The sequence below is a fragment of the Trichechus manatus genome, unplaced genomic scaffold, assembly GCF_000243295.1.
Source record: "Trichechus manatus latirostris isolate Lorelei unplaced genomic scaffold, TriManLat1.0 scaffold00031, whole genome shotgun sequence".
NCBI classification, from domain to species: Eukaryota; Metazoa; Chordata; class Mammalia; order Sirenia; family Trichechidae; genus Trichechus; species Trichechus manatus.
In genome coordinates, this window is record NW_004443967.1 from 21,365,818 (window position 1) to 21,393,244 (window position 27,427).

The 27,427-nt window shown below is 45.5% G+C and overlaps 1 protein-coding gene across 1 annotated transcript in view; it reads left to right on the top strand.

The window, feature by feature from the left end:
* Positions 1-10,426: 10,426 nt before the first annotated feature.
* LRRC27 (leucine rich repeat containing 27) overlaps positions 10,427-27,427 on the top strand; it is a 43,132-nt gene continuing 26,131 nt past the window's right edge. Inside the window, 5 exon segments of the mRNA XM_012555126.2 lie at positions 10,427-10,562; positions 11,819-12,094; positions 12,535-12,665; positions 16,626-16,684; positions 24,855-25,007. Of these exon segments, the coding sequence (XP_012410580.2) occupies positions 11,882-12,094; positions 12,535-12,665; positions 16,626-16,684; positions 24,855-25,007 (556 nt within the window). The 5' untranslated portion in view covers positions 10,427-10,562; positions 11,819-11,881.

Consider the following 27,427-nt stretch of genomic DNA (forward strand, 5'->3'; position numbering starts at 1 on the left):
CCCAGCGCCCCCGCCCGCCCCCAGCCTCGGAAGGGGCCTCAACCACTGCAGCGACTGGGTTGGGGACGAAGAACGAGGGAGCAAAGGCGGAGGGTCCCCCCAAAGACCGGGGCTCCGGGAACGGGAGCAGTTCTGCTTGGCCCCAAACGGGTGGGGATAGGGGATATGGGGAGTTACTGCTTAAGGGTACTGGATATCTGTTATTGGGCAAAAAAAAAAAAAAACCCTGTTTTTGGAGATGGACAGTGGTGACGGTTGCACAACAGGGTGAGTTGATTAACATCACTGAACGTCACCCGAGACATGTTCAAACAGCCAATTTTTGTGGTATGTATTTTACTGCAATTAAAAAAATTAATTCAGAACAATCTCACCGCCCCCCTCAAAAAAAAAGCGTTGTGGTAAGCATCAAGGCCAGGTCTTCAGGATGAGCTTGTCCGGCTTTCTGCAAACAGGTCCACCCGAGACATCGCGCAGGCCTGATGGGTAGGGAGGAACAGGTCCGTCGTGGGAAGTCCCTTCAGAAGCAGACACTGAGCTAAATGAATCCGTCCACACCTTTTTCCGGGCCATACCCTAGATACAGAGGTCTCTCAAGTCTGGCAGTTGTTATGGATTGAATTGTGCACCCCAAAGTATGTGTTGGAATCCTAACCCCTATACCTGTAGACAGAAACCCTGGGGGGCACAAAGGGTTAACTTCAAACCCACACAGAAGCCGCTGGGAAGACAGGCCTGGCGGTCTGCTCCCAAAAGGTCACAACCTTGAAAACCCTTTGGAGCACAGTTCTACTCTGCACACAACAAGATAACAAGAGCAATGTAATGTAATCACTTCCTATAATGGAATCTAATCAATCAGTCAGTTGAAGTCCCATCGGTGCTGGGTGGATTCTAAACCTAATCACTTCTGAGTTACGTAAAGAGCAGCATAGACACAGACAAGCAGGCACACGCTGGGGAAGACAAATGCCACGTGAGGCCCAGGGACAAAGGAAGGCCTGGGACTGCCGACAAGGAGGGATCTCCACAAGGAGGGGTCCACACAGCTGAGACCCTGGCTTGGGCTTTTCGTCTTCAGAACTGTGAGACAATAAGTTTCTGTTCTTGAAAGCCGCCCACCGGTGGTATTTCTGTTACAGCAGTTCTAGAAAACAGAGACCAATTTTACCTTTTCCTGCGAGAACATCTCTCCTGAGTGGGTGGGTGAGTGGTTGTCACTGGCCTGTGCTTCCCTCTGAGCCTGGGCTGGTCGCCTCTGCTGGGTGGACCTCAGAGAGCCGGGCAAGTCTCTGACCCCACCCAGGGCAGAGGGGCTGGGCCCACGGCAGCAGAGCCGTCCACCCAGCAGTCCTCCACGTCACTTCCCCCTCAGGGCACCCAATACCCTCTTGAAGCTGAAATGAAACTTCAAAAGCTGCCCCATGTCTAGTCAAGGGCAAGGGCCAGGTGGGGAGAAGCGAGCTGGGGGAAGAGTCCTCCCCCGTCCTTGCTTCTGAGCCTTTCTATGTAAGTCCCTGAAATTGTCAGAAAAAAGAGACAAGCCCATTTCCTGCATCCTCTGGATTGCTCTAGTCCTCAATCCTCTTTTCAAAATAGGCTTATTATCTTCATAGCTATTTTGTTCATTTTTGAAGCTATGAAACTAAGGCCACTTCAACAGCACAATATGGGTCCTTTTCAGGTATCGGGGAAAAGCCACCTGCCTGTGTCGGAGGTGCACCAAGCTCGCACCCTGCTGGTTAGTCTGTCCAAGTGGAGATGTTTGTCATCGTAATCTTCCTGGGGAGGGCACCACCATGCTTCCAAGGTCAGGTGTGGGTCAGCCCCTGCGTCTGTGAGCTCGTAAGGCCCGCCCCTCTGTCCAAAGTACCGATGAACACACCTGGATGACACACTTGAATGGTCCCACTGGATGGACACACCTGGATGGACACACCTGAATGGTCCCACGTGGATGGACACACCGGGATGACATACTTGGATGGTCACACCTAGATGGACACACCCGGCGGCAGTTTGAACCATGTCCTTATCAACACATGGGCATTAGCAGACTTCTTAGTTTTTGCCAACTGAGTGAGAATGGTATCTCATGTTGGATAAACTCATATTTCCCTGTTTGCTGGTAAAATGAGTATATTTTTATATTTTTATTGGGCATTTACTTTTCCTTCTGTGAGTTTTGGTTCATATCTTTCTTATATTTTAAGAAATTCTTTTTTAGCTTAAGGACAAAATTCATCCATATTTTCCCCTAAGAATTTGTACAGAATAACTCTTTCATTGACACATAGCATGCATATGGAAAAACATACAGCTCAATGAATTTTTCACAAAGTAAACACCCCTGGTGGCTCCCAGGAATTTGAAGCCCTTCCCAGGTATACATCACCCCTACAGGCAGAGGGAGGAAAGTCCTTCTGCCTGGCACCCTGGGTGGTCTAGGATGGCCAACCCTGTAAGCCTCAGCCCCGCACTCTTTGGCTGACAGTGGACTTGCCATGTGCGTCCCTCACCTGAACATTCTCCATCAGTTCCTAAACTTTCAAACAATGTTCTTATGAGACCAGAAAGAATAGATTTGTGTTTGTGAAATGCAGAGCCCTCCAAAGGACAGAGCAGGGGTGGATTATCCAATAAGCAAAGTAAGCCCAGGCTTGCTTGTGCTTAGTTACTAACCTGTAGTGAACAATTTCACGTGGGTTTCACCACACCACATCACGGTGAAATTATTCACTACAGATTAGTAAATAAACACAAGTAAGCCTGTGCTTACGTTGCTTACTCAGTCCTCCACTCCTGTCAGAGATTGTAGATTTGAAGAGGCTTTGATTCTGTAGGAAGGTGCTGTGGGGTCGGGAGAGAGACAGATGCCAGCCATAACTAGAGGCAGAATCTTTGATGTGGTGAAAAAAATGAGAAACTGTTTACTACAGATTAGTAAGTAAGCACAAATAAGCCTGTGCTTACCTTGCTTATTGGTTAATCCACCCAAGGGGCAGAGGCCAGGGCACGAGTCCTCAGGCCGCGTAGAATGGGTGCACCGCACGAGGCTCACCCTTCACTCTGAGTACCATGATTATTTCCTTTCTCACTTTTTGTCCTCACTGAAAAGAGTAATTGCTTTTTCAGTTGCTTAGCTCTCTTTGAACTGCCTGGGCATTCTTCCCACACCCTGCGATAGCCTCCCAGTGCAGTTCTGCACCAGGTCTGATTGGCCACCTTGAGGATCTGTCCGTTCCCATGGCTGTTGATTGTGGAGGCATCCCTCCCAGCAACTTCCACTTCCTCCCTCAACCGCTTCTCCCCAGACAAGCTGTGCAGAGCTCCTGCAGGACTCCCCTTTGCTGCCGCCTCGGCATCTCCTTGCCCTTCTCCTGGGGTGTCTTCTTGCTTTGGCAGACAAACATTCCGGTATCTTGGGTCACAGGCTCAGTCTACCCCGGCTGGCCTGTCCCTTGTGTGTCGTTAGGATCCCACCTTCTCCTTCACTGTACCCTGGAGGTTATCTTTCCTTCACTTGGGGGTGGAGCTCCTGTTCCCCAGACCCCATGTCTGCCTCTTTTCTGGGCTGCACCTTTGTTTTGATGGAGTATATCCTTCAGTCGCTTTCCACAAGAGTACATGGGAGGTCATTATTTTGAGGCCTTGGATGTCCGAAAATTATTTTAATTCAGGAGGGTCAGAGAAGGAGATGTGACAACCGAAGCAAAGGTTGGAGTAGTACCATTGCAGGAAGGGGCCACAAGCCAAGGAATGCAGCAACCTGGCAAACAAGGAGCAATTCTCTCCTAGAGCCCCCCGAAGAAACACAGCCCTGTTGGCATCTTGATTTCAGCCCTGTGAGACTCATTTTGGACTTCTGATCCTTTGAGCTGTAAAACAGTAAATTAGTGTTGTATGCCACAAAGCTTGTGGTAATTTGTTGCGGCAGCAATAGTAAACTAAACACAAGATAAAATTATTTTTACCCTACTATATGTGATAGGAAACCCTGGTGGTGCAGTGGTTAAGAGCTACGGCTGCTAACCAAAAGGTCGGCAGTTCGAGTCCACCAGGTGCTCCTTGGAAACTATGGGGCAGTTCAACTCTGTCCTGTAGGGTCGTTATGAGTTGGAATCGAATCGACAGCAATGGGTTATGGGTACATGTGGTTAGCACAGTAACAAAAGTCGATCAGGCACTGGCCTCAAACCCTTATCTCACAAAGTAAATTTGTTCAAGCAAGAGTTTGTTTTTTGAAAGCTTTAATTTGACACCGAAAATAAAAGCATTCGTAGATTTTACCACACTTTATGGTATCTTAGAGATATTTGTCTTCTGTGTAATTTAAGTTTTGTAAGAAGTAGTCTCGTCTGTTGCTACTCTCTCGTCAATGAATGAATGTGCTGTTTATTAGAAATCATTGTAGTATCACTGACCCTGTGACACAGAAGTGGACCAACAACAACGAAGAACAGCTGGGGAGATGGGAAGAGGCATTCCGCCCTTTGTTGGTTTATTGCACTCCCACACTGACCTGCAGGGCACTGTGTGCCTCAGGGCACAGGCTCAGCCCCTAGAAGCCCACGTGGCCCTCTGCTGGCAGAATCGCCAAGAAGACACCCAGAAGGACAAGACGTTCCCACAGGTCCCACATAGACCAACACTCTTGTTGCACTCATGAGCTTGCAGGAAGAAAGGGGCATCTGTAAGGGGCAAAAGGTGAGTCATGCCTGAGAGGTGACGGTGGCCCAGAGAGATCCCAGGTCATCTAAGGGCATCACAGGAGGGCCTGGGCCAAGGGGGAGAATGCATTTCAACCTCAGAAAGGAAGAGAGAGGGGCACCAAACCGGCAACCAGGAAGGTGGAGAGGGGCTGCAGCCTGGCAGGGAAGGGCCCATGATGCTCCCTGTAGAGTCTGCCCCACTCAAGGCTGTGGCTTTGCTGGGATGTAGACCCTTCTCTCCCAAACCTTCAGAAGGTCCTACCATGCTCACGAGCACTGCCTGAGTGTGCCTTCTGAGGAACTTGAAAATGGCTGAGTTTTAAGAGGGTTCACCACGGAGTAAGAGATGGGGCTTTGGCAGAAGGCAGAGGGGACCTTGGGAAAATCGGCCTTCCCTCCCTGTGTTACCCTCCATGTCTGAACAGAAGCCTGGGGCAGGGATCATTGGATGCCCACAAGCCATGGAATTGGCACAGGGTGGGGGCGGAGAGGGTCGCTGAGGTGTTTTGCACCCTAATCTCAAGGCCAGGAAGACCGAGGCCCACAGCTGGGTGAATCCAAGGTCTCCCTGTGTCAGAGAGAAGCTCACCACTTAGGCTCATCTGAAAAGTTCCTTACAGGTTCATCACGCTGCCCCTCTGAAGAGCCAGTTTTCCAAGGCAGCCCAAAGGCCGTGGCTTCTTTTGTCTCTGCACACAATTCAACATCTTCCCGACAGTCCAACTCTCTAGTTTGTACTCGCGGAGGAAATCACACGGGGAGATGGAGCTCATCTTCTCTTTGCGGTCTTAACTCTTTTCAAGGGAGAATTATATACTTCAAGCTGTCGCGTTTTATAACAATGGCCGTAGAAGGCACAGCGAAGCAGAAAATGGAACCAGCTGCTCAGGGGCATTTTGAACATTTTCCAAAAAAAAAAAATAGGCCATTGAGAAATTTGTGGAACTTATCTAGAAATGCTTAATGTCCTTATATTCAACTTTCTATAAAGGAGATTTCCAGTTTTTAATAAATTTGGCTGCTTCTTTGATTTTTTTTTTGATGGAGAAGAATAGTAATTATTGGAAAAATATTAAATATTACCTTATAGCAGTTTCATACCAAGGATAGAGCAAAATCTTTTATTTTCCTTTTTTTTGAAAAGCATTTATTTTCTCTGGGCAAGATGGTATTTATGTTCATGCTTAGAGGCCCTCCCACAACTCCCTCTATAATGGCTACAATGGATCACTTCAAAAAGAAAAAGTTTTAATGAAACTCACATTGCAATGGACCAAAAATGAAACAGAAACGGGAAGCGCATGGAGGACTGACCCGTGGGATCTGTGAGGCTCTGCGTCCGAAGCAGCAGAGGTGCTGGGAGCTCTGTCCCTGAGGAGCAACGGCCTAAAACGGCTTCAAGAGCAGTTGAGAACAGCCACCAAAAGCAGTGCTTAAAGCCCAGGGCTGGAACAATCTCCCGCCTTTATGAAGGGAGGCTAGGGAAAAAAAAAAAAAAACGGTTGTGACAGTTATCTAAGGATCCAGAAGGGGTGGGACGTGAGCCCAGCTTCTTGCTGGCTCTAAAACTGGATCTACAATGTTCCCAGTGCATGGCTGGGCAAGACCGCAAGCATCCAATGCAATACACGTCTCTACCTCAGAGCCCCAAGAGGCTGGATGGAGGCACCTTCAAGGCATGCGAGGATGAGTAGAGAGCGAAAACAGAACACACCTCTCTCTTAAGATGAGCCTGCAGGCCTAAATTCCAAGACATGTAACTCAAGAAGAAAGAGAACAATATTGGCAACCAGGAGATGAACTCAGACTAGATGAAATAAAAATAGAGCAGTCTGAAAATTAAAATAATAGAGCAGACTAAAATAAGTATGTTTAGGATTCTCATGATGGATAAAAGAAGGAAAAATGTCCACAGAAGTTAAAAAGGGATTATAAAACAAAAACTGGAAGAAATAAAATAAGGACAAGTAGGTATAAAAAAAGAAAATTGGAGATGAAAAATATGGTTATTAAAAAAATTCAATAGGCCTCTGGACCCCCAAAATTCTACTGGCAGGAGGTAGGCTGAGAAAACTACTCAGTTGCAAACATATGCTACCTTTCCAGAAAAAGGAAAGATGCCTCAGAGGGTGGAACCAGAGCCCAGAAGAGCCAAGAGCCATGGAGGAGTATTCCAAATTTTGCAATCTAAAAGAACTTTACAACAAATGCATGGTTGGATTTCAGTGATTGTTTTGTGCCTCTCAATTTCCCTCCTTTTGAATATAAATGTCTATAGCAATAATAGTATACCTGTCCCACCAGTGTATGTCACTTGGAAGCTGCTTTGAACCTCTCACCAGCCCTTCTATTTGCAGGTGTCTTCAGAACTTGATAGCCTGCCCTTCTCTTCTGCCTTCCAAATCTTGGGCAAGTGCTTCATGGTGGCAAACTCCAACCAGTCTGGAATCATTCAGAAAAGTATTCAGAGAAATCGTTTCTAATTTTCTGGAAATGTGGATGAAACATTCAAAGAAGTGCTCATGTTGCTGAGAGAGAATCCTGCCACATGTAAGACTTGTTCACTGGGTCCCCTATGCCAGCTACACTCTGATCTGAATTTTCTAACCTTTACCTCTTCTTGCTTCGTGGATATTTTCTTCCGATCTGTTTTCCAATTCACTAATTCTTTCTTCAGTTCTAGGTTATTTGTTAGTAAAACCAACCCAATGAGTTTTAAACTTCAGTCATTGTATTTTTCAGTTCTAGAATTTCCATTTGATTCCTTTTTATAGTTTCCAGTATCATTCTTGCTTTTACATCTGTGACCATGTTAAGCATTATTATTTTAAAGTGCATAGCTGATCACTCTATTTTAATATGGACTTCCCATAAGTCAGTTTCTGTTGTTTGTTGTTTCTCTTGGTTTTTGGTCATGTGTCCATGTTCCTGGGTGTGTGACACACATTATACAGATAAAACTGTGGAGACAATTTGAGATTCAGATGGTATTTTCTTCCTCTAGACAGAATTGATATCTGCTTCTGGCAGGAAGTCAAGCACACTAACACCCTAGACCACTTTCATACATTCAGGATTTGATGTGAAGCTGAGCTTTAGTCCCTGCAAAGTTTGATCTTACTTCACCTTTATTGCTAGAGTATAGCATTTTGGAGTCCCACCCCAGAGCCTGGAGATTAACCTCTCCTCCTTGGTGGTCTCAAAATAACAATTTGGTCCCTTTGGTCATCAATCTGTTGAGAGCTTTGCTCAGTAGGTGAGCCTTCCAACGCCTCTTGAAGATAGGCAGATGCCCATACAGGAAGAGTAACCCCAATAGCCAAGCTCGCCTTTCTGGAATTCCTCGTCTTTGAGTGGCCTCTTTATTCTTCACTCCTGTTTTAGTTACGATGCCTTTGATTTTTGTTTGCCCAGCTTTTCTCATTTCAGTGAAAGGGCTGCTCTAAAGGACCTAGATTGCCATTGTTGTTGTTGTTGTTAGGTACCGTTGAGTCACTTCCAACTCGTAGCAACCCTATGTACAACAGAATGAAACATTGCCCAGTCCTGCACCATCCTCACAATCCTTGTTATGTTTGAGCTCATTGTTGCAGCCACTTGTAAATCCATCTTGTTGAAGGTTTTCCTATTTTTTGCTGGCACTCCACTTTACCAGGCATGATGTCCTTCTCCAGGGACTGATCCCTCCTGATAACATGTCCAAAGTATGTGAGACGCAGTCTTGCCATCCTTGTTTCTAAGGAGCATTCTGGTTGTACTTTTTCCAAGACAGGTTTGTTCATTCTTTTGGCAGCCCATGGTATATTCAATATTCTTCATCAACACCACAATTCAAAGGCATCAACTCTTCTTTGGTCTTCCTTATTCATCTTCCAGCTTTTGCGTCCTATGAGGTGACTGAAAACACCATGGCTTGGGTCAGGTGCACCATAGTCTTCAAGGTGATATCTTTGTTTTTCAACCCTTTAAAGAGGTCTTTTGTAGCAGATTTGCCCAATGCAATGTGTCTTTTGATTTCCTGACTGCTGCTTCCATGAGTGTTGATTGTGGATCCAGGTAAAATGAAATCCTTCACAACTTCAATCTTTTCTCCATTTATTGGTCCGGTTGTGAGGATTTTTGTTTTCTTTACATTGAGGTGTAATCTATATTGAAGGCTATGGGCTTTGGTCTTCATCAGATTGCCATTACAGAAGCAGAAATATAGAGTTACTTTTTTAAAACAAGACGATCTTGTTTTTAACACTGTGTAAAACTCTTCAGTGGCTCCTGTAGTTGATACCTTTGGTTGCCTGCTCAATAACCACTCACCTTCTTTCCTCATTTCTAACAGAATCCCAATTTTTGTTCAAGTATTGTGGTGGTTTTATAATATACCAACTTGGCTAGGCTGAGCTATGTTGCCCGGAACCCCTTTCCTTGTATGTTTCCAGTTAGTGTGGGCCAGTGATGTTGCAGCTCACACATGTTGTTGTCTAGCTGCTGGCTCACCTCATTAGCATGAGGTGGCAGCTGGGCCTGCAGGTGCACCACCTTCCCCTCTTTCAGCTTCTCCAACTCCTTGGCTAGGTGTGTATGTTGTTCTGTGATGAATGGTGCCAATTTCTGCAGGACAACCACATTGTTAAAGTTGAGTCCTTCCTTGTGGGTTCCAGGTTGCGCTAGTTCTAGTTTGCCCTTGTTTCCCCCCCACTTTACATCCAACTCCCCTTCCTGATTGCCTGCTCTGTGCACCTCAGGCTCCAGCCACAGCCTTCAGAGACTGTTTAGCCAGCTCTCACAATTGCAGAAGGTCAAGTCTCTGTAATAATTCCCTTAATAAAAGAATCCCCTAGTGGTTCTACTTCTCTGACTGAATTCTGACTGATACAAGTATCCACAATCCTCTATCTGTGGGCTTGAGGGAGGTGGGCCCAGCCCAAGAGGGTGAGTCATGATTGGTCTAAGCAGATTATGGTGTTCTCATTTTCCTTGCTTGGTGACTGGTCTAGGTATTTGAAGCAATTCTGAACAATGAGATCGTAGAGACAATCTGCCGGGGGTCCTCTGGGAAAGATGCTCCTTGCTGATAAAAGGAGGCAGTCAGGAAGAAATAGGTCTTCTTCTACTGGATGATGAGTGTCCATGTGACAACAGCAACTGGGACAGTAATCCTATGACTGGAAGGGGAGCCAGGTCCACCTGCTGAGGGTGGCAAAGTTTAAAAAATGTGAAGAATCTGAGTTCTTGATGATGCTTTTAGACACTGAATTAGTCAGCCTTGAACTGCCCCTACTCCAAACTCCTCGTTATGTGAAGTAAGAACTCAGGTTGTCGAAGTCTGGAGTCCCTAAGAATGGCCTACAATGCCAGTGTCTCCGACCTCTTCCATCTCAAGGCCTTCTTCATACCCTCCTGCTTGCTTGCTGCAGTCTGGCCCACATGCCTTCTGTGTATCGTGGATACCCCAGGCATGTTCTGCGTGGCCCCTGACAGACCCACACAAGGTCCCCTTGGACATCCACCCCGGGGTCTCTCTTTCTCTCTCTCTTTCATTGAGTCATCAACTGCCTAAAGAAGTGGTCGCAGTTCGGTGGTCGACAGTACCACCACACCCCGGGATGGGCGCCCGCGGCCCACAGCCAACTAGGCCGCGAAAACCGCCGCCGCCAGGAAGGCGCCCCGCGCGCAGGCGCACGACGGCATTGCGCGCAAGCGTACGACAGCACTGCAAGCAGCTTGGCTTCTGCGGGGCGCCGTACAGCGGCGCGTCTCCGTGACAACAGCTTGGGGGTCGCGGCCTCCTTTGTTGGCGGCCGCGCTGTGCCAGGCTTCACGCGCCACTGTGCTAGTGGGGCCGGGGCGCTGCAGGTTTGGTGGGGACGCTGGACTGGGGATGAGGGCGTCGGGACGGGGACTAGGGGGCGCCGGGACGGGGATGAAGGGACAACGAGACGGGGATCGGGGATGCGAGTGAAGAAAGACTGCGCCCCCGGCCCCTTCGGCTCCCTCGTGCCGGGTCCGGTAGCTCCAGGGCCCTAGTCGCTGTCCCTTCTCAGGCCTGGAACGCGAGGCCCAAAACATCTCGTCCAACCCAGCCTGGCTGGGATGGGAAACTGAGGCAGGTCATGCTGGGGGCCCTAGCGGCAGTCCCTTCAACCGCCCGGGGCCCGCACCACCCAGCTCGTTCTTAGGCCCCAAACAGGTTTCACTCTTGGTTTAGAATATGTTCCCTGCTGAGAGGGTGTAGGAGGTTGGAGCCCCCCTCCCCGCTCTAACTTCCGCAATTTACAGAAAAGGAGCCTCGAAAAGGCCCAGAAGTCTCTATAGAATGCAGGCAGCCTCGGTCAAACACTGTTTCCAAATCATACAGACGTAGGTTCAAATGTTGCCTCTGCTTCCCTCCCTCCCCCCATTAATTGTGTGATCTTGGGGCAGTCTTAACGAATCTAAATTGAGCTTTCTCATATCCAAAAGGGGAATGAAATATATGCCTACCTACATCAGTCATTGAGTTAGCCAGTGGATTGTGTTAAATGAAGGAATGCAATTCAGTAAGTAAGAATTCACATGTTGATTATTATTGCTGGATAAATTGTATGGAAATTAGGAGTGGAAATGTGCCTGAATGAGGTTTTAGTGAGCAACAGTTCTTGAACTTTGTGTTGAGCAAAAGTATTGCTGAACAACTAAAATTCAAAATTCCAATTTAACAAATTTTTTTCCAGCACCTAAGAGCTAGCCAGACCCAGTACTGGTCATCTGGCCAAAATGGTAAACAAAGCAGGCAGTATTCCTGGACCCCTGGCCTCAAGGAGCTTCGAGGATACTGTGAGTGGCCCAGAGCCACAGCGGAAATAAGGAACCGTGCAAACTCAGGGACCCCCTCCATACATTTTATGAAAGGGATACGATTGGTTTACAGACTTGAAAACGTTCTAATCTGTTTTCATTCTTAAAATCGCCATTCCTATTTTTCATTTTTCAGTTCAAATTTATGATACCATTAATTACAAATGATGGGTTGGTAAGCAAATTCAGTCACTGCATAGCATAGCTGTTGCGTTCTAGCTCTGTACTGTGTGAGCACACTTATTGTCACTCTGCCTTTCCTTCCCTCCTCCCAGGTGACTGCAGACCAGAGAGGATGAGCATGAGTCTCTGGAGAGCTCCTTCCTCGTGGCGGACAGATGGAGGGGAGCTGCGCTCACCAGGTTCCCTACAGGGCTGCTGATGACCCAGAGGAAGGTGCTGATAGAGTGAGGGCCGAGCCTGCCTTCCCCTCCAGGGACGTGCACAGGGGGACCGCTGAGAGGGTCAACTTCTCTTCCTTGCCGGTGTTAGACTTGAGTCAAAGTGGCCTCCAGCACTTGGGAGAGGTCTTCAAAGTGCCCAACCTGAAAGTAAGTTGGTTGCTCCTCAGGAGTGTAAACTACACACTCAACCCTAGGCCTGTTATGTGCTGGCTTCTCTTTAGGAGAGAGAAGTTCTGGAAACTCTCCTAGGAAGAGAAAAACGGTTTAAAAAGCTGTGGGATTAGCTTTGGTGTCAGGGCGTATGGTAGGAAAAGTGTGGCATGCACAGAGCTGGAAGAGAAGCAGCTTGTCTACAGGATGCCACCCTCCACTCGAAGACTGCGCCCCGAGCCAGTGCTTCTCTGCTGGGCCTCAGCCCACTGCTCACACTCTGCATGATGAAGCCTCATCTCTGTAACTGGACATGTATGACTGCAGTTGCTAGTGGCTCTTAAGGAGATCCCTTGTGGATATATCATGTGTTGAAATCGAGTGTTCCGTGTTGGTTGACAAAACACTCTCTGATTCTCGTTTCTTTCCTCCTGAAGCAATTGCATCTTCAGAGAAATCTCCTCTGTGTGATTCCCAAAGACTTCTTTCAGTTACTGCCGAACCTGACATGGCTAGATCTTCGGTTTAATAAAATTAAAGCTCTTCCTTCGGGGATTGGATCGCACAAGTAAGCTTCATGTTGATATTTCCAGATTTTTACAAAAAATTGTGATTTATTTAAAATGTACAGAATGCCTGTGTTTTTGCTGCCTCTACTCATAATTGAAATTTGACTTCAGCATAGAAACATTTAATAGTATTTTCAAGGCCAGCTAAGAGGTGCGATGGCCGAATGTACCAAATACAGATACTTAGGAGATAATTTAGGAGACTTAGTGCCACCAAGAATGCCGGTAGCTAGGGCACCTTTGTTGAGCAATCCACGTGGGTCTTGCACCAGATGGTTCCCCTCTGTCTCTGTACTGAACACTCTGCGCCGTCTCATGTGAAGGGCCTGGAGGATCGAGATACGCCTGACGGAGGTAAGTCCAGATACTTTACTCCTGAGAACCAGAATGTGTCTTGTTTCCTGGTAAATCATGAGAACTTCGTCCCATTGGGGGGAAATCTGAACCCCTAGGCAAGTAGTGTGTGATCTCTGTCCGCACTTCTGCCACTCCAGTCCCAGGCATTTCCTAGGTCCCCATTCTAGAACCTACTCCTTCCTGGCCACTAACATGCACAGCCCCCTTCCTTCCCTCACGTGGTCCTCCCCAGCAGCCATAGGGCTTTCACCCTGTTCTGTCTGAGAACCACACACACCGTGGAGCTGTCATCCCTGACCTTTCCTACATGGCCTGCAGCTTTCCGTTCCAGAGATGAGCACACCCCCTACTGCTTCTGATAGCATTTCAGACCCTTTCTTAAGGTGTTTGAAGCTCAACACTAGGTAATCCTGCTGGCTGGAAATGCAGCAACAGGACAAGCACTGCTCGAGTGCAGACTTCAGTCTTCCCCACTCCTGGACGAGGGCACGGCCCTCAGGGAGAACGCTGCTTTCCTTTCTCCTAGAGCTGTGCAGAGGCGTGAATCGACAGAGGAGTAAAGCATTTGGGAGCTGCTGTGGGGACATGGAGTGACTTATTCTTCTTTTGAAGAGCCCCATCCCGTGCCCACTCCTCTACCTTGTCCATTTTCTCACCTGCTTACACCTAGAGTGCTGACTTTATGAGACATCTTCCTGCTCTCCACAGCCCCGTTACTCCCCTGGGGGCTCAGAAACCTCTGATGCCTGGCACATACTCCATCAAGGGCAGCTTTGTCAGCTTCATAAAAGCATTGCTGAGATAAAGAATTCATTACAAACATTCACTCGGTCAGTGCTTGCTGAGCACCTGCTGTGTGTTGACACTGACCCAGCCCTGGGCACGTGGAGGCAACGCTCTTGCATTCAGGGAGCTGCACTCCAGTGGGGACACAGAGACAGATGACAAAGAAACAAATGCACAGTGTGTTGGCGGTGATGGATGCCAAGAACAGTGGCAGGTTGAGGGCAGGGCAATGCTCCTTAGATAGGGAGGTTGGGAAGGCCCCTCTGATGAGGTGACCTTTGACCCGGGGCTCAAATGGAAGGAAGGGGTAACAATGAGTCATTGGGGGAGCACCGTTCCGGGCAGAGGAAAAGCCCACACACAGGCCCGGAGGTGGGACTGGGCTGGGCAGGTGTGGGGGCAGCAAGGAGGCCAGTGTGATTGAGCGGAACAAGGTGGGGGGAGGGGTAAGAGACCTCACAGATGGTGGGCAGAGCTTGTAGGCCAGAAATGCAACTTTGGATTTTATTTTGAACGAGATGGGAAGTCACAGGGTTTTGTATGGAAGGTGATGGGATCACTGTAATGAGGAGACTGTCAGGACAAGGGCAGGGGACCAGCTCAGGGGCCAGTGCAGTGGACAGAGGGACGGAGGAGGCCCGGGGTGACAGGACAGTGGGGTCTTCAAGCTGATTGTTGGATGTGGGTCCGGAGAGGAAGAGAGGTGTCCAAGCACGGCTCCCCAGTTCTTAAGCACGTATTGTGTCCTTGAAACCATGGCGGCCACCCTCACACATCAGGGCAGCTGCTGGGAACGTTGGTATGGAGTGCAGGTTGCTTGCCATGAGTTTTGCCCCTGGCTGCACAGATGTGACAACTCGGAGGACAGGGTTCTTAGGCTTCCACCAGGTGTCACTGACATCTGCTGAGCCCTCCACCGGCCAGCTGGTGGTGGGACAGGAGGCTAAGCCACCCTGTCCTGGGACTACTGTGTCCCTTACAGCTTGATCCAAGTGGCCTTGTGGGTCTTCCGAGCTCGAGGTCCAGGGAGAAGGCCTGGAGAAGTTCCAGTCCTTCACAAGGTCTGTGCTTAGCGTAATGGAGTATTTGTGGTCCATAAGTTGTTCTTGCCATAGCACCAAGTTCTGGAAAGTAATTGCTACTCAAAGGGTAAAAATAAACTAAAGCATAGTCCTATAAGTACTACACATTTTCCTAAAATAAGCACAGTTCTCAGATTTGGAAATTCTTTGACTTTGCCAGTCAAAGCCAGCTGCTTAAGGGGGTTTAAGATATAATTTTGCATGTAATTTATAACCCATTATATCATTAAATTAGATCAGCATGCTGAAGAGCTGAAACATATTAATTAGAAATTTTAAGTAATTATGGCTTTATTAAAAGCCTTAAACTTTTCAAAAAGCATAATTAAAACAATGATGTTCTCCCCCTTCTGGGATGATATCTGGGATGTGTAAGCTTGCTAGCAGAGAGAGAACATGAAAAAAAAATGTTGATCAGTTCATATGCCTCCTTAGACAACTAAATCCAATTTGATTTATAAATTTATGTGTTCAATCGGAAGTCATTGAAATGATCAGTGAGTAGACTTAGAATTACTGATAATTTTTAAGGGATTAACATTTATAAATTTATCATTTGAAGTATGCACGAGAATACCTTACTGTATAAGATAGGTGAAAAATCGCCTATGTACTTTCATGTTACTAGTTGGTAAACATGCCTTCCTCCTTCCTTCTTTTTCTCCAATATATTTTGTGCTAAATTTTATAAGAAATTAAAAGAAGCAAAATATATAACCTCTGTCTTCAAGGACTTTACATTCTTAATTGAGATGTGAAGATATTCTCATACATGCACACAACCTATATAATAATGCCTAGAGTTGCATTACCAGCATCCAAAGGGAGGGGGTGGATACAGGTGGTCAGTGCTCAGTGAGCAGTTCAGAGGAGAATGGGGTGGAGAAGAGCTGGAGTGCTCAGAAATGGCTCTATGGAGAAGGCAGAACTTGAATGAAAAATAGGAGACTCCATAAAAACAAAAAAGCCAACAAAAATGTAATACCAGAGTCTTCTGATGGACATACTGCAGAACATTAGTTCCTGGGGTGTTAATAGCTATTAAATGAAAGACGGGCTCTGCGGTCATGTACAAGCAGGAAACCACCTTAAACAAGGCTCGTTGATTTTGAGACTTTCAGAGTCCTCAATGTGTGGATTATTAATCACTAAGCAGACCACAATACACCATGCAGTAGAAGTCTCCCAAACGTTTTCAACCACAGAAAACCTTTACAGAGTATCTTTAAAAACTGGGCTTCCTCAAGAAACATCTCAGGAAACACTGGTATCTGGCTGGGGTATGCTATCCCAGGTCAGGGGTGCTCAGCCAGGGGCAGTTTTGCCCCCAGGAGACTTCTGACTTTTGGAGACATTTGTGGTTGTCACAACTGGGGAGGTACCACTGGCATCTAGTGAGTGGAGGCTAGGGTTGCTGCTAAGCGTCTTACGATTCCCAGGATGGCCCCCCAGAACTTTTTATTATCTGGTCCCAAAGGTCAGTAGTGCTTAGGTTGAGAAAGCCTGGCTGAGATCGTCTGATTTAGAGTCATACTTGCTAATGGCAGCGGACATGTGTGTCTATACCTATATTGATAAATATATAAATATATCTATCTGTATTAAAGTAAATATGTATATCTCTATTAAAGCTGTCCATTTAAAGAGAAGAAAAGTGAAGAGATTTCATGGTATATTTTAAGAGTAGTCATTTAATTTCTGCTTTCAAAATTATATTTTTGTTTTGTTTTAAAGGCATTTGAAAACTTTGCTTTTAGAAAGAAATCCTATCGAAATGTTACCTGTTGAGTTGGGTAAGTAGTACAACAATAAAATAAAAGATGATTTTTAAATGCTATCATTTGAGGTTACTGGAACCTGCAATGGAAACATCAGGCATGACACAGAAGTGTAGGCTAAGTGACATTTAAAAATCACTTCCAATTCTGTTCTTCTAGGATTCTAAGATAATACAACTCTCAAGAGCTGCTAATATTCTACTATAATATATATTAAACATGAAAAGGTATGACATAATAAGCAGTCACTATGAGTCAGAATCAACTTGATGGCAATAGGTTTAAGGAAGAATGTAAATATTTTTTTACCCAAAACACAGCTTAAGAAAAATTAACATTGCCCATACTTTGTAGGCCTTGTATGAACACATAAATTGTATTCCTGGGATAAATCCCACTTGGTCGTGATGTATAATTTTTTTTTATGTTTCTGGATTTAGTTTGCTAGTGTTTTGTCTGTCTTTTTCAGCTTACATAATCTTTATTGATCTATCTTCAAATTTGCTGATGATTTCTTCTGCCAGTCCAAATCTACTGTTGAGCCCCTTTGGCAAATTTTTTATTTCAGTTTGTATACTTTTTAACTCTAGAATTTCCATTTATTCTTTGTTATAATTGGTACTCTTTATTGATACTCTTTATTTGATGTGACATTGTCATCATCCTTTGCTTATTTGATCATGGTTTCCTTTAGTTCTGTGAACATATTTATAATGGCTATTTAGAAGTTTTTTCTGTTAAATCTGACGTCTGGTCTCTCTCACAGGCAGTTCCCATTGCATGCTTTTTTCTCTGGTGTATGGGCCATATTTTCCTGTTTCTTTGCATGCCTCGTAATTTTTTGTTGGAAACTGGACATTTTAGATACTATATTATGGCAACTCTGGGCACCGATCTCACCCTTTCCCCCTGGATTTTGTTGTTATTTACTTGTTTATTTTTTAGCATCTGGCTAGATTATTTTAGTGAAATCCTTCCTTGCCCCCAGTGTCAAGCCTCTGATGTTGCTTCTTAGTGAGACATCTTTAGATATGCCCACGGTCACCTAGGATGACAGTGGTACTGGTAGGGCTCTCTTTCTCTCTTTTCCTGGCCACACTCAGAAGTTAAACTCCACTAATGGTAAGCTGATTGCTCAGTTGTTTTCAACAATGCCCTGGGGCAGAAATTGTTCTGCAGACTAATTCAATCAAATTGTTATTCCTTTGATGGCATGGTTTCTGAGGTCCCTGTTTGATATTTGTTCTGACCCCAGGAGGATGACTCCCAGGGATCTTACTTACTGTTTTTCTCCTGAAAACTAGCTGGCCTACAGTCTAAGCTGTATTTTCGTTAAATCTACACATCTCCCAACTGCCTTTCACCACCATCCCTGCTGTTCTTGAGAGTACCCTGTAGTCTAGCATCTAAACTCAGCTGCATCCATGAGGGATAAGAATTAGGATCAGTACAAAGGTAGTTCCTAATGAGGTGGAAGTCAAACATACCTCCACTCTCCAACTTTTTCACCATTTCTGACATGAGCCACACCCACCACAGCACTCTCTGCTTTTCTGCTGGGTTTGATAATTCATTGCAACGGCCACATATAACTCACAGACCATACTTACAGTTACAAAGTTTATTAGGGAAGTAACAGGCTACAACTCAAGATCAGGATCAACTTCAGCAATCAGGACAGCTTCCAACCAGGACAACTCTCAGCTCCTTCTCAGCTGTGCCCACTGATAACCCATCTCACCGTGCCCTCTGATGACCTTCTCGGCTAGGCCCCTCTAGGCCTCTGCCCTGCTTGGGCAAGTGTTACAGCTCTTTTAACTACACCAACAAGTGCCCACAGGCACCCTGCCTCACCGGCAAGCTTCCAGCCCAAAGGTACTCAGCTCTCTTTCTCCATGGGCCAGCAAACCCACTGCAGCTGGCTCTCTCTATGGACTGGCAAGCCCACCACAACCATCTACCAGCCTCATAGTTCCTGCCACTGGTACTGCTGCCACCGTTTCTCTGCCACCTGGCTCTGCTGTGCTTGCCACCATTTCTCGCCATGTCGCACCATATTCAGTGTTACGGCACTCTCTTCTGGGTCTAAGAGGTTCTCAGTACAGAGACCCTGAGTTGCACTCTGCTCCAGACTCTTCTTGATGGTAGTGAGGTTCCCCTTGAACCTCTGTGGAATTGGCCCTTATATAAGCCTAGCAGGATGGCAAAACCAAACAAGCCTCTAGCTTCCATGCGAGTCAGTCCATTCTTTTGGGTGGATTTTCAAGCCACCATTTGCCTAGCACACTAACCAGTCCCTGAAAGGGTCATAAAATAGACAAATCACAGGGCAGACTGTGGCCCAACTAACCATTTTTGGCAGAATTGTAAACCTAAGGCCAAAAAGGCCATATATAAAGAGAAACCCATTGCACTGCACACCCTTAGGGTCGAACCTCTCCATGCTGTGTTGAAAATGAAGTCAGTTCCTATGGGAAGAGATTAGGAGCCATTCTTATCAAGAAATGGTGAAAACCCTCCCAACACCCAAGTTCCCAGATGGCCAGCCAAGGGCCAACCTTGCAAGCAGGCCTTTGTACACACAGCTGTTGCAGGCCTGCTATCTTAATTTTTCCTTCATATATCATAAGAACCTTTTACTAGTATACTTCCATTGTCATCCTTGTGGCATTTATGTCGGAGCCCTGGTGGCACAGTGGTTGAGAGCTATGACGAGCTACAGCTGCTAACCAAAATGCCGGCAGTTCAAATCCACCAGCCGCCCCTTGGAAACTGTGGAACAGTTCTGCTGTGTCCTGTAGGGTCGCTATGAGTCAGAATCGACTTGATGGCAATGGTTTTTGTTTTGGCATTTATGTTATTGGTGTATATTATATTTATAAATATCGTTTAAACCCTACCAAAACCAAACCAGTTGTCAAGTCGATTCTGTCTATGCTCCTAATGGTTTTCAGTAGCTGATTTTTCAGAAGTAGATCATTGGGCCTTTCTTCCAAGGCACTTCTGGGTGGACTCAAACCTCCACATTTTAGTTAGCAACTGAGCTTATTAACCATTTACAGCACCTAGGAATGTCATAAGCCCTGCAATGTATTGATATAATTTTGCTTTAAATAGTCCATTATGTTTTAAAGAGATTTTAAAAATAATAAAATAGTCATTTATATTTACCCACATATTTGCTGTTTCTGGTGTTCTTCACTGCTCTGTATGGATCCATATTTTCAACCAGTATCATTTCCTTTTGCTAATGGATTTCCTTTAACATTTCTTTTAGCACAAATCTGGGACGAATTCTTGCAGCTTTTATATATCTGAAAATGTATTATTTCTTCTTTGTATCTGAAAGATATTTTCGCTGGGAATAGAATTCAACATCGACAGTTTGTTTTTCTTTTAGTTCTATAGGGGTTGACGTCACCATGGCACCCTGGCAACCTTGCACATAGCCACGTAGGGAATGTAAGCAGGGCTTAACCAAAGGTGAACTGTATTTTGGCAGAATGCTGTGTGATCTTCCCAGACCATGAGAGCTTAAGAGGCTTGTGTCCCACTTTCCTTCCTGTCTCTTGGAGAGGCTGTCATGAGACATTTCTCATCATCTCCCAGGTTGTAATGAGGTCTGAGGCTTTCTGCCTCACCCTCTTGACTTATCTGCAGTCTAGGATTGGCTCCTTAGCAACAGAGTGCCCTATTATTGATGTTGGAGTTATCTGGCCCATTGCATTTTGGTGATGCCCTGTGCAAGGACCATGAGGAGCGGGTACTTTTGGCTACTCTTCCTTTCACTATCTATGTAAGTAATAAACTGTCTTAATCTTAAAAGGTATATTGTCTCTTTACTGCTTAAGTTTGCCCAGCCTGGTTTTGTCCTTGTGCTTGACAAGTACTTTAAAGATGTCGCTCCACAGCCTTCTGGTCGGCATTGTTTTGACAAGAAGCCTGCTGTTGTCTTCTTTCTGTACATAATGGGTCTTTGCCCCCACCTCCACCCCATCTGTTTTTAAGATTTTCTATTTATCACTGCGTGCAAACCAGTTCAGGGAGACTAAGATCACCTACTTCTGACACCAAATTGTGTAGTGGATAATAAATCACACTCCACATGCCGGCTGCATCCTATGGAAATCTCAGCTTCCCTTCCTTGTTTAGTTCAGACCCCAGCTGCCTACGCAGCCCTTCTCTCTCTCATCCCCAGCCACTCAGGGCTAGGTAAGGGGGTACTGGCTACAAGCTCAGGAGTCCACATCACTCCATTTCAGAAAGATGGCCTTGTCTCTCACCCTTAGCCACCCGGGGCTAGGTCAGCAGGTACAAGCTGCAACCTCGGGAGTCCCCATGACTCCCTTCACTTTAGACCAGCTGCCCCCAAATTCAAGGTTTTCCTCTACCTCCTCAGAGTACCAGCTGTAAGCCCAGTAATCCATATGACTCCCTTCACTTCAGGCTGGCTGGCTCCCTCTGCTCCTTTGGGTCCAGTAATTCACTGGAATGAGTCACAGCACTGATGGGAGACACCATACCTGCAATAACAACTTTAATATAACGAAAAAGGATATGAATGAAAAGATGCACAGGGTGAGGTTTGGGAGGGGTCACAGTGCAGAGCTTCCATGTCCCAGGGGGATGCACTGCTGTCTCCTGTGCATGGTCACCAACCAGGAAGCTGCCTGACCCTTCATCTTCCAGGCCTTTCTTGGCCTCACCATGTGGCCATGGTAGATGGCCATATTTTCCTACTTGTTTACATGCCTGGTGATTGTTGATCAAGTGTCAAGTTTGTGAATTATATCCTTGTTGAGTGCTGAATATTTTTGTATTTCTATAAATATACCTAAGCTTTTATAAAATATATTTTAAAATATTTTAGATATATACATTTTAAAATATTCTTCTGGGCTGCGTTTAAGTTACTTGGAAACACTGTGGTCCTTTAAAGGTTTGTTTTTGAGCTTTGCTATGAGGGAACAGAGCAGCCTTTAACCTAGGTCTAATTTTTTTCTACTATTGAAGGAATACCTTTCTGAGTACTTTACCCGATGCCCTAAAAATTATGATGTTTTTCTACTCTTGTATCCTTGCAAAAATCATGTTTTTCTATTTTGTGTGTGTGAGTGTGTGTGTTCTGTAGGATTTTTCTACATAGAGGATCATGTCATCTGTGAATAAAGACACTTTTACTGTTTTCCAATCTGTAGACTTTTATTTATTTTTTTGGTCTTATTACACCAGCTAGAACCGCCTGTATAATGTTGAGTATAATTGAGAGTGGACATACTTGCATTGTGCCCAGTTGCACTGTCAAGGAGTGTTCTCCCTAGCTAACCCTTTTTGCTTTGCTAATCATGTCAAACCAGTCCAGGGAGGCCAAAATCACCCACTTTTAATGTCAGATCTGTGGTGGATAACAAATTTGACTTGGCATGCCAATTACATCCTGTGAGAGCCTCAGCTTCCCTTCCCTGGTCAGTCTAGTCCCCAGCTGCTGCATGCAGCTGTTTATCTCTCATGCCCAGTGATCCAGGGCTAGGTCAGTAGGTACCAGCCCCTTTTCTCTCTCATCTCCATTCACTTGGGGCCAGGTTAGCAGGTACTGGCTTCTTCTCTATTTCTTAGGCCTGATAATCCATTGGAATGACTCACAAACTCCAGGGAAAGGACTATCTTTAATTTAACAGAAAAAAGCATGCAAACACATAGGGTGAGGTCCAGGAGAGGTCTCGGCGCAGAGTGTCCATGTCCCCAGGGAATGCGTTTACCCTCCTAAGAGCAGATGTTCACTCTCACCACCCAGGAAGCTCCCTGACCCTTCATCTTCCAGGCCTTTTATTGGCCTAACTACGTGGCCATGATAGATTACATCCTGAGTCTAGTCAGCATTGAGCCTCTAGGTGATCCCTCTTGGTCTGGTCAGCCCCCACTCATGGCCTCGGTGGTAATCCGGTTCTCAGGTACCAGGACCAAAGGCCAAATTGCTTACTGCAAGGGAATTTCACACCTCGTGTCAATATTATGGGGATAGTCTTCAGTCTTTCATCAGTGTGATGTTATCTGTAGGGTTTTTGTAAATACTTTTTTATTAGGTTGAGTAAGTCTCTTCTATGCCCAATTTGTTGAGAATTTTTATCATGAGTGGGTATTGGATTTTGTCAAATGCTTTTTTAATCTCTATCAGGATGATCATGGGGTTTTTGTCCTTTTTTCTATCACTATGATGCTTTTCATTAGTTGATTTTTGGATGTGAAAATCATCTTTTATTTCTGGAATAATTCTCACTTTGTCATGGTATATAATTCTTCTTATGTGTTGTTATATTGTTTAATGTTTTGTTAAAGATTCTGGCACTTATTTTTATGAGGGATATTGTCTGTAGTTTTCTTGTGATGTATTTTTCTGGCTTTGGTATCCAAGTAACACTGGCCTCATAGAATAAGTTGGGAAGAGTTCCCTCCTTCACTCTTTTCTGAAAGAATTTGTGTATGATTGATATTTTTCTTCTTTAAATATTTGATAGAATTCAACAGTGAGGCCATCTGAACTTGAAATTTTCGTGGGGGGATTTTAAATTACTAATTCATTTTTTTAATTGTTATAGGTCGATTCAGATGATATATTTCTACTTCTTTCAGTTTTGGCATGTCTGCATTTCGCCTGTGCTTTTTAAGTGTAGTATTGCAGGATATAGAAGACTCTGCTGACTGTTTTCTCCCCCCAGCATTTTGAAAGAATATGCTGTCCCACTGTCTTCTGACCACCATTGTTTGTGATGGAAAGTCAGCAGTAAATTGTATTGTTGCTCCCTTCTACATAACAAGTGTTTTTCGCTTGCTGCTTTCCAGTATTTTTTTCTTTATCTTTCAATTGTTTGACTATAACACATCTAAATGTGAATTCTTTAGGGGGCTTGTTGAGCTTCTTAGATGTGTAGATTAATATTTATTATCAAATTTGGGACATTTTCATCCATGATTTCTTCAGATTTCTTTTTGCTCCTTTCTCTCTTTTATAAGACTCACAATACATATATGTTGGCATGTTTGATGTTGTCCCACAGGTCTCTGACGTTCTTTTTCTCTATGATCTTCAGACTGGATAATTTTTATTGTCGTATTTTCAAGTTCACTGGTTGTTCCTCCTGCCATCTCATATCTGCTGTTGTGTGCCACCCCCCAAACTACAATGACTAAAGTGAGTTTTTCACCTTAGTCATTGTGGTTCTCAACTCTAAGATGCAAAAGCTGGACAATGAATGAGGAAGACCGAAGAAGAATTGACGCCTTTGAATTGTGGTGTTGGTGAAGAATATTGAATATACCATGGCCTGCCAAAAGAATAAACAAATCTGTCTTGGAAGAAGTACAACCAGAATGCTCCTTATAAGCAAGGGTGGCAAGACTATGTCTCACATACTTTGGACATGTTGTATCAGGAGGGATCATTCCCTGGAGAAGGACATCATGCTTGGTAAAATAGAGAGTCAGTGGAAAAGAGGAAGACCCTCAATGAGATGGATTGACACAGTAGCTGCAACAATGGGCTCAGGTGTAGCAACAATTGTGAGGATAGCACAGGACCGGGCAGGGTTTTGTTCTGTAGTGCATAGGGTCACTATGAGTCAGAACCGACTCGATGGCACCTAACAACAACATTTCTTTATTGACATTCCACATCTGTTCAGTCATTTGTATCATATTTTCCTTCAATTATTTAAACAGTTTTCTTCAATTCCTTGACTATATTTAAGATGGCTGCTTTGATGTTTTTGTTTGATAAATCCAACACTTGGGCCTACTTGGAGACAATGCTGGTTGACTGCTTTTTTCCTGAGCATAAGTTATATTTTAATTTTCTTTGTATGTTTTGTTGAAAATTAGACACTGTAGATTATATAGCAACTTTGCGTTCTGATTTTTACCTGAGGGCTATTGCTGCTTTTTTTCTTTCTTTTTTTTTGCTTATTTTTTAAATTTATTTTTTGTAACTAGCCTGGTCTTAATCTTTGGGACCTGTCTCCACTGTGGAATTTTTAAAAGCAAGTCTCAGACTTCTATTATATTATTTTACACAAAATACTCAGTAGGATTTTTTTTTTAATGTAAAAACAGTTATCACCTCTTCATTGTTTTCGTTCCATTGAAGAGTATGTAAAATGCTGATTGATTTTTTTTTTCTCCTCCCTTGCAGGGAATGTAAGTACACTAAGAGCACTGAACTTAAGACACTGCCCTCTGGAATTCCCTCCTCAGCATATTGTGCAGAAAGGACTGGTAGCTATCCTGACCTTCCTGCGGGTCTGTGCAATGGAGAATGCCTCCCCTAGAGACTTGACTTCTAAAGGTTTGTAGGACAATTATTAATGATAAATTGCTTTAAAACTAAAGTTAGTGCTTTTTAAACTCAGGACGCCAGAGAACCTGTCTTCTCTTTAATATGTCATAAAAATTATGGGAGCCTCCTGTGTCTTCTGCTGAATTCACACAGCACCTTCTTCCTACACTAATCTCCATGCTGACTGTCCTGTATCTGTGTCATGTCACTGTTCTGTGTTCTTGGATTTACATCCTCTGTACCCATCATAGAGCCTATCTGGGGTAGATTTTTGATAAAACCTCATTGGGATAGATTAGATCAAATACTCATCACCACCACCAGACAACTGCTTTAAGAACTACTTGGTACTCCAACAGACAACTGTTCAAAAATAAGCATAGTGGAATGTCTCTTATTCCTAGTTTGGTATAAAAACCAAACCCAAACCCATTGCTGTCGAGTCGATTCTAACTCATAGCAACCCTATAGGACAGAGTAGAACGGCCCCATAGGGTTTCCACGGAGCCACTGGTGGATTTGAAACAGGGTTTATAAACATGTTTTGTATTATCACTTTTTTGGTGCATTTTCACCAAACAGTTTTATTTTTTCAACATATTGAACATCCAGCCAAATGATCTCGAATAGGCATTGTAGTTACACTCAGAAGAAGTAATGAATAGATGACAGATGCCACATGGAGATTCCGTTATTAATATGGAAGCCACCTTTTGTAGGTTGAAACCACAAGCTTCAACTTTACAGTTTTTGGTTTTTTATGAAGTGAGGCCTTCCATGGATGCCTTTAAAACAGATTCTCCAGTGACTTATTCTGTTTTTCAACACTCCAAGGGGAAGAGGTTTAGGCTGATAGGAAATTTGAAGATACACACCCAAGGAGACCACTAGCTCTGAAAGGGAGAGAGGAAAGAGAGATGCTGTACCTATGTCCTTCCTGAGTAATGTTCTGGATTCTGAGCCATACGTAAGAGGAATACCTAGTGTATGTCTCCTCTAGTAAGGAAATTCATGACTTCGAGTAAGAAATCAGCAAGTGGACACAATGCACTGCACACAGCCGCTAGTGGTGCTCCACGGGCAGAGAGGGTACAGGGGAGGAGAGTGAGCATTGTGCTTTCCGTCCATTCGTTTTGTTCTCAGTGGTCTGTGGGGGACACTGGCAGTAGGTGGCATCCGGAAGCCCATGATGGAAGGGATCATCCAGAGTGGTCAGGAAGTGATGTGTTAGTTCATCTTTATCCTCACCCTGTAACAAAAGCTCCGGGATGCATGTTTTAAAATGTGGATGGTCTTCATAATCTGTCTTAGTTGGATCCGCAGGAGCAGCTCCTGAGACAGGGACTCAAGTGCCAGTCCTTGTTTCGGGGTGAGCCAGGAAGCACTCGTGGAGGCATGGGGAGGTGAGACCAGGCAGGAAGGAAGCCTGTATGGGTGAATTATCAAGCCGGTTACAGTCCTGTGCACCCTCATCCTGCTGAGGAACTTTGGGAGACCAAGCCCACGCCTGGCAGCATTGCTGGCACCACCTGGTCCGGTACAGCCCTCCACCCCTGCTCCACCTTTGCTGGGTCAGTATCTGCATTCTAACAAGATCCTGTAGGCAAATTAACGCTTGCAGAGCACTGGTGCAGAGCACGCCTTTGAGTTACCCAGGAGCGAGGGAGCTGGCTGTTGTCCTTCCCTGGGGTGGGCACCTTCCCTCTCCAGCTCTCACGCCTGCCTTGCACGTGGCAGTGTGCTCTCAGGCTGAGACACAAGTGTGGGTCAGAGTCTGGCCTGCGTGCATGAACCCCAAGGCCAAAGGGCCAGGGCAGAGCCCGTCTGCTCACTGGTCTGCGTGTCCACTCGCTGACTCATTGTGAAGGCAGACTGTCAGCAGGACCCAGTGCTGTTCCGAGTGCACGTTGGGGGCCAGGGGCTTGGGGGGAAGGGTAGATTGCTCATTCAGGAAGGGCCATTGATCTCATGAGGGGACACATGGACCTCGTCCTAAAATCAAGAATATTGCCGGCAGATGGTTGTCAGACCCTCCAGTGGGGCCAGGCTGACATGTGGAGAAGGAGGCCACTGGATTGCAGCAGAGCAGATGGGGGTGGGAGGTGAGGCCGGCGAGGTGCGGACAGAGCTTCCCGCCCTGGGACTTTACTCCAGGTGTGATGCGTGCTTTAAGCAGAGGAGAAGAGGATCTGGTTCATGTTGTAGGAAAGATCATTCCAGCTGCTCCGTAAGAAAGGGTCAACGAGGCCAAGGCAGAGGCCGCCGGAGAATGGGGGGTTCCCAGTCTCTGTGAGGGCAGCGGAGGGTGGAGGTAGAGCCTGCAGAGGGTGGGCGGCCAGGAGGGGGCACCTATGAAGATAAAACCTGTGGCAGTTGGGCGGCGGGGTGGGGGGAGCCTGTGTGCCGAGGTAGAGCCTGCGGGGGCGGCC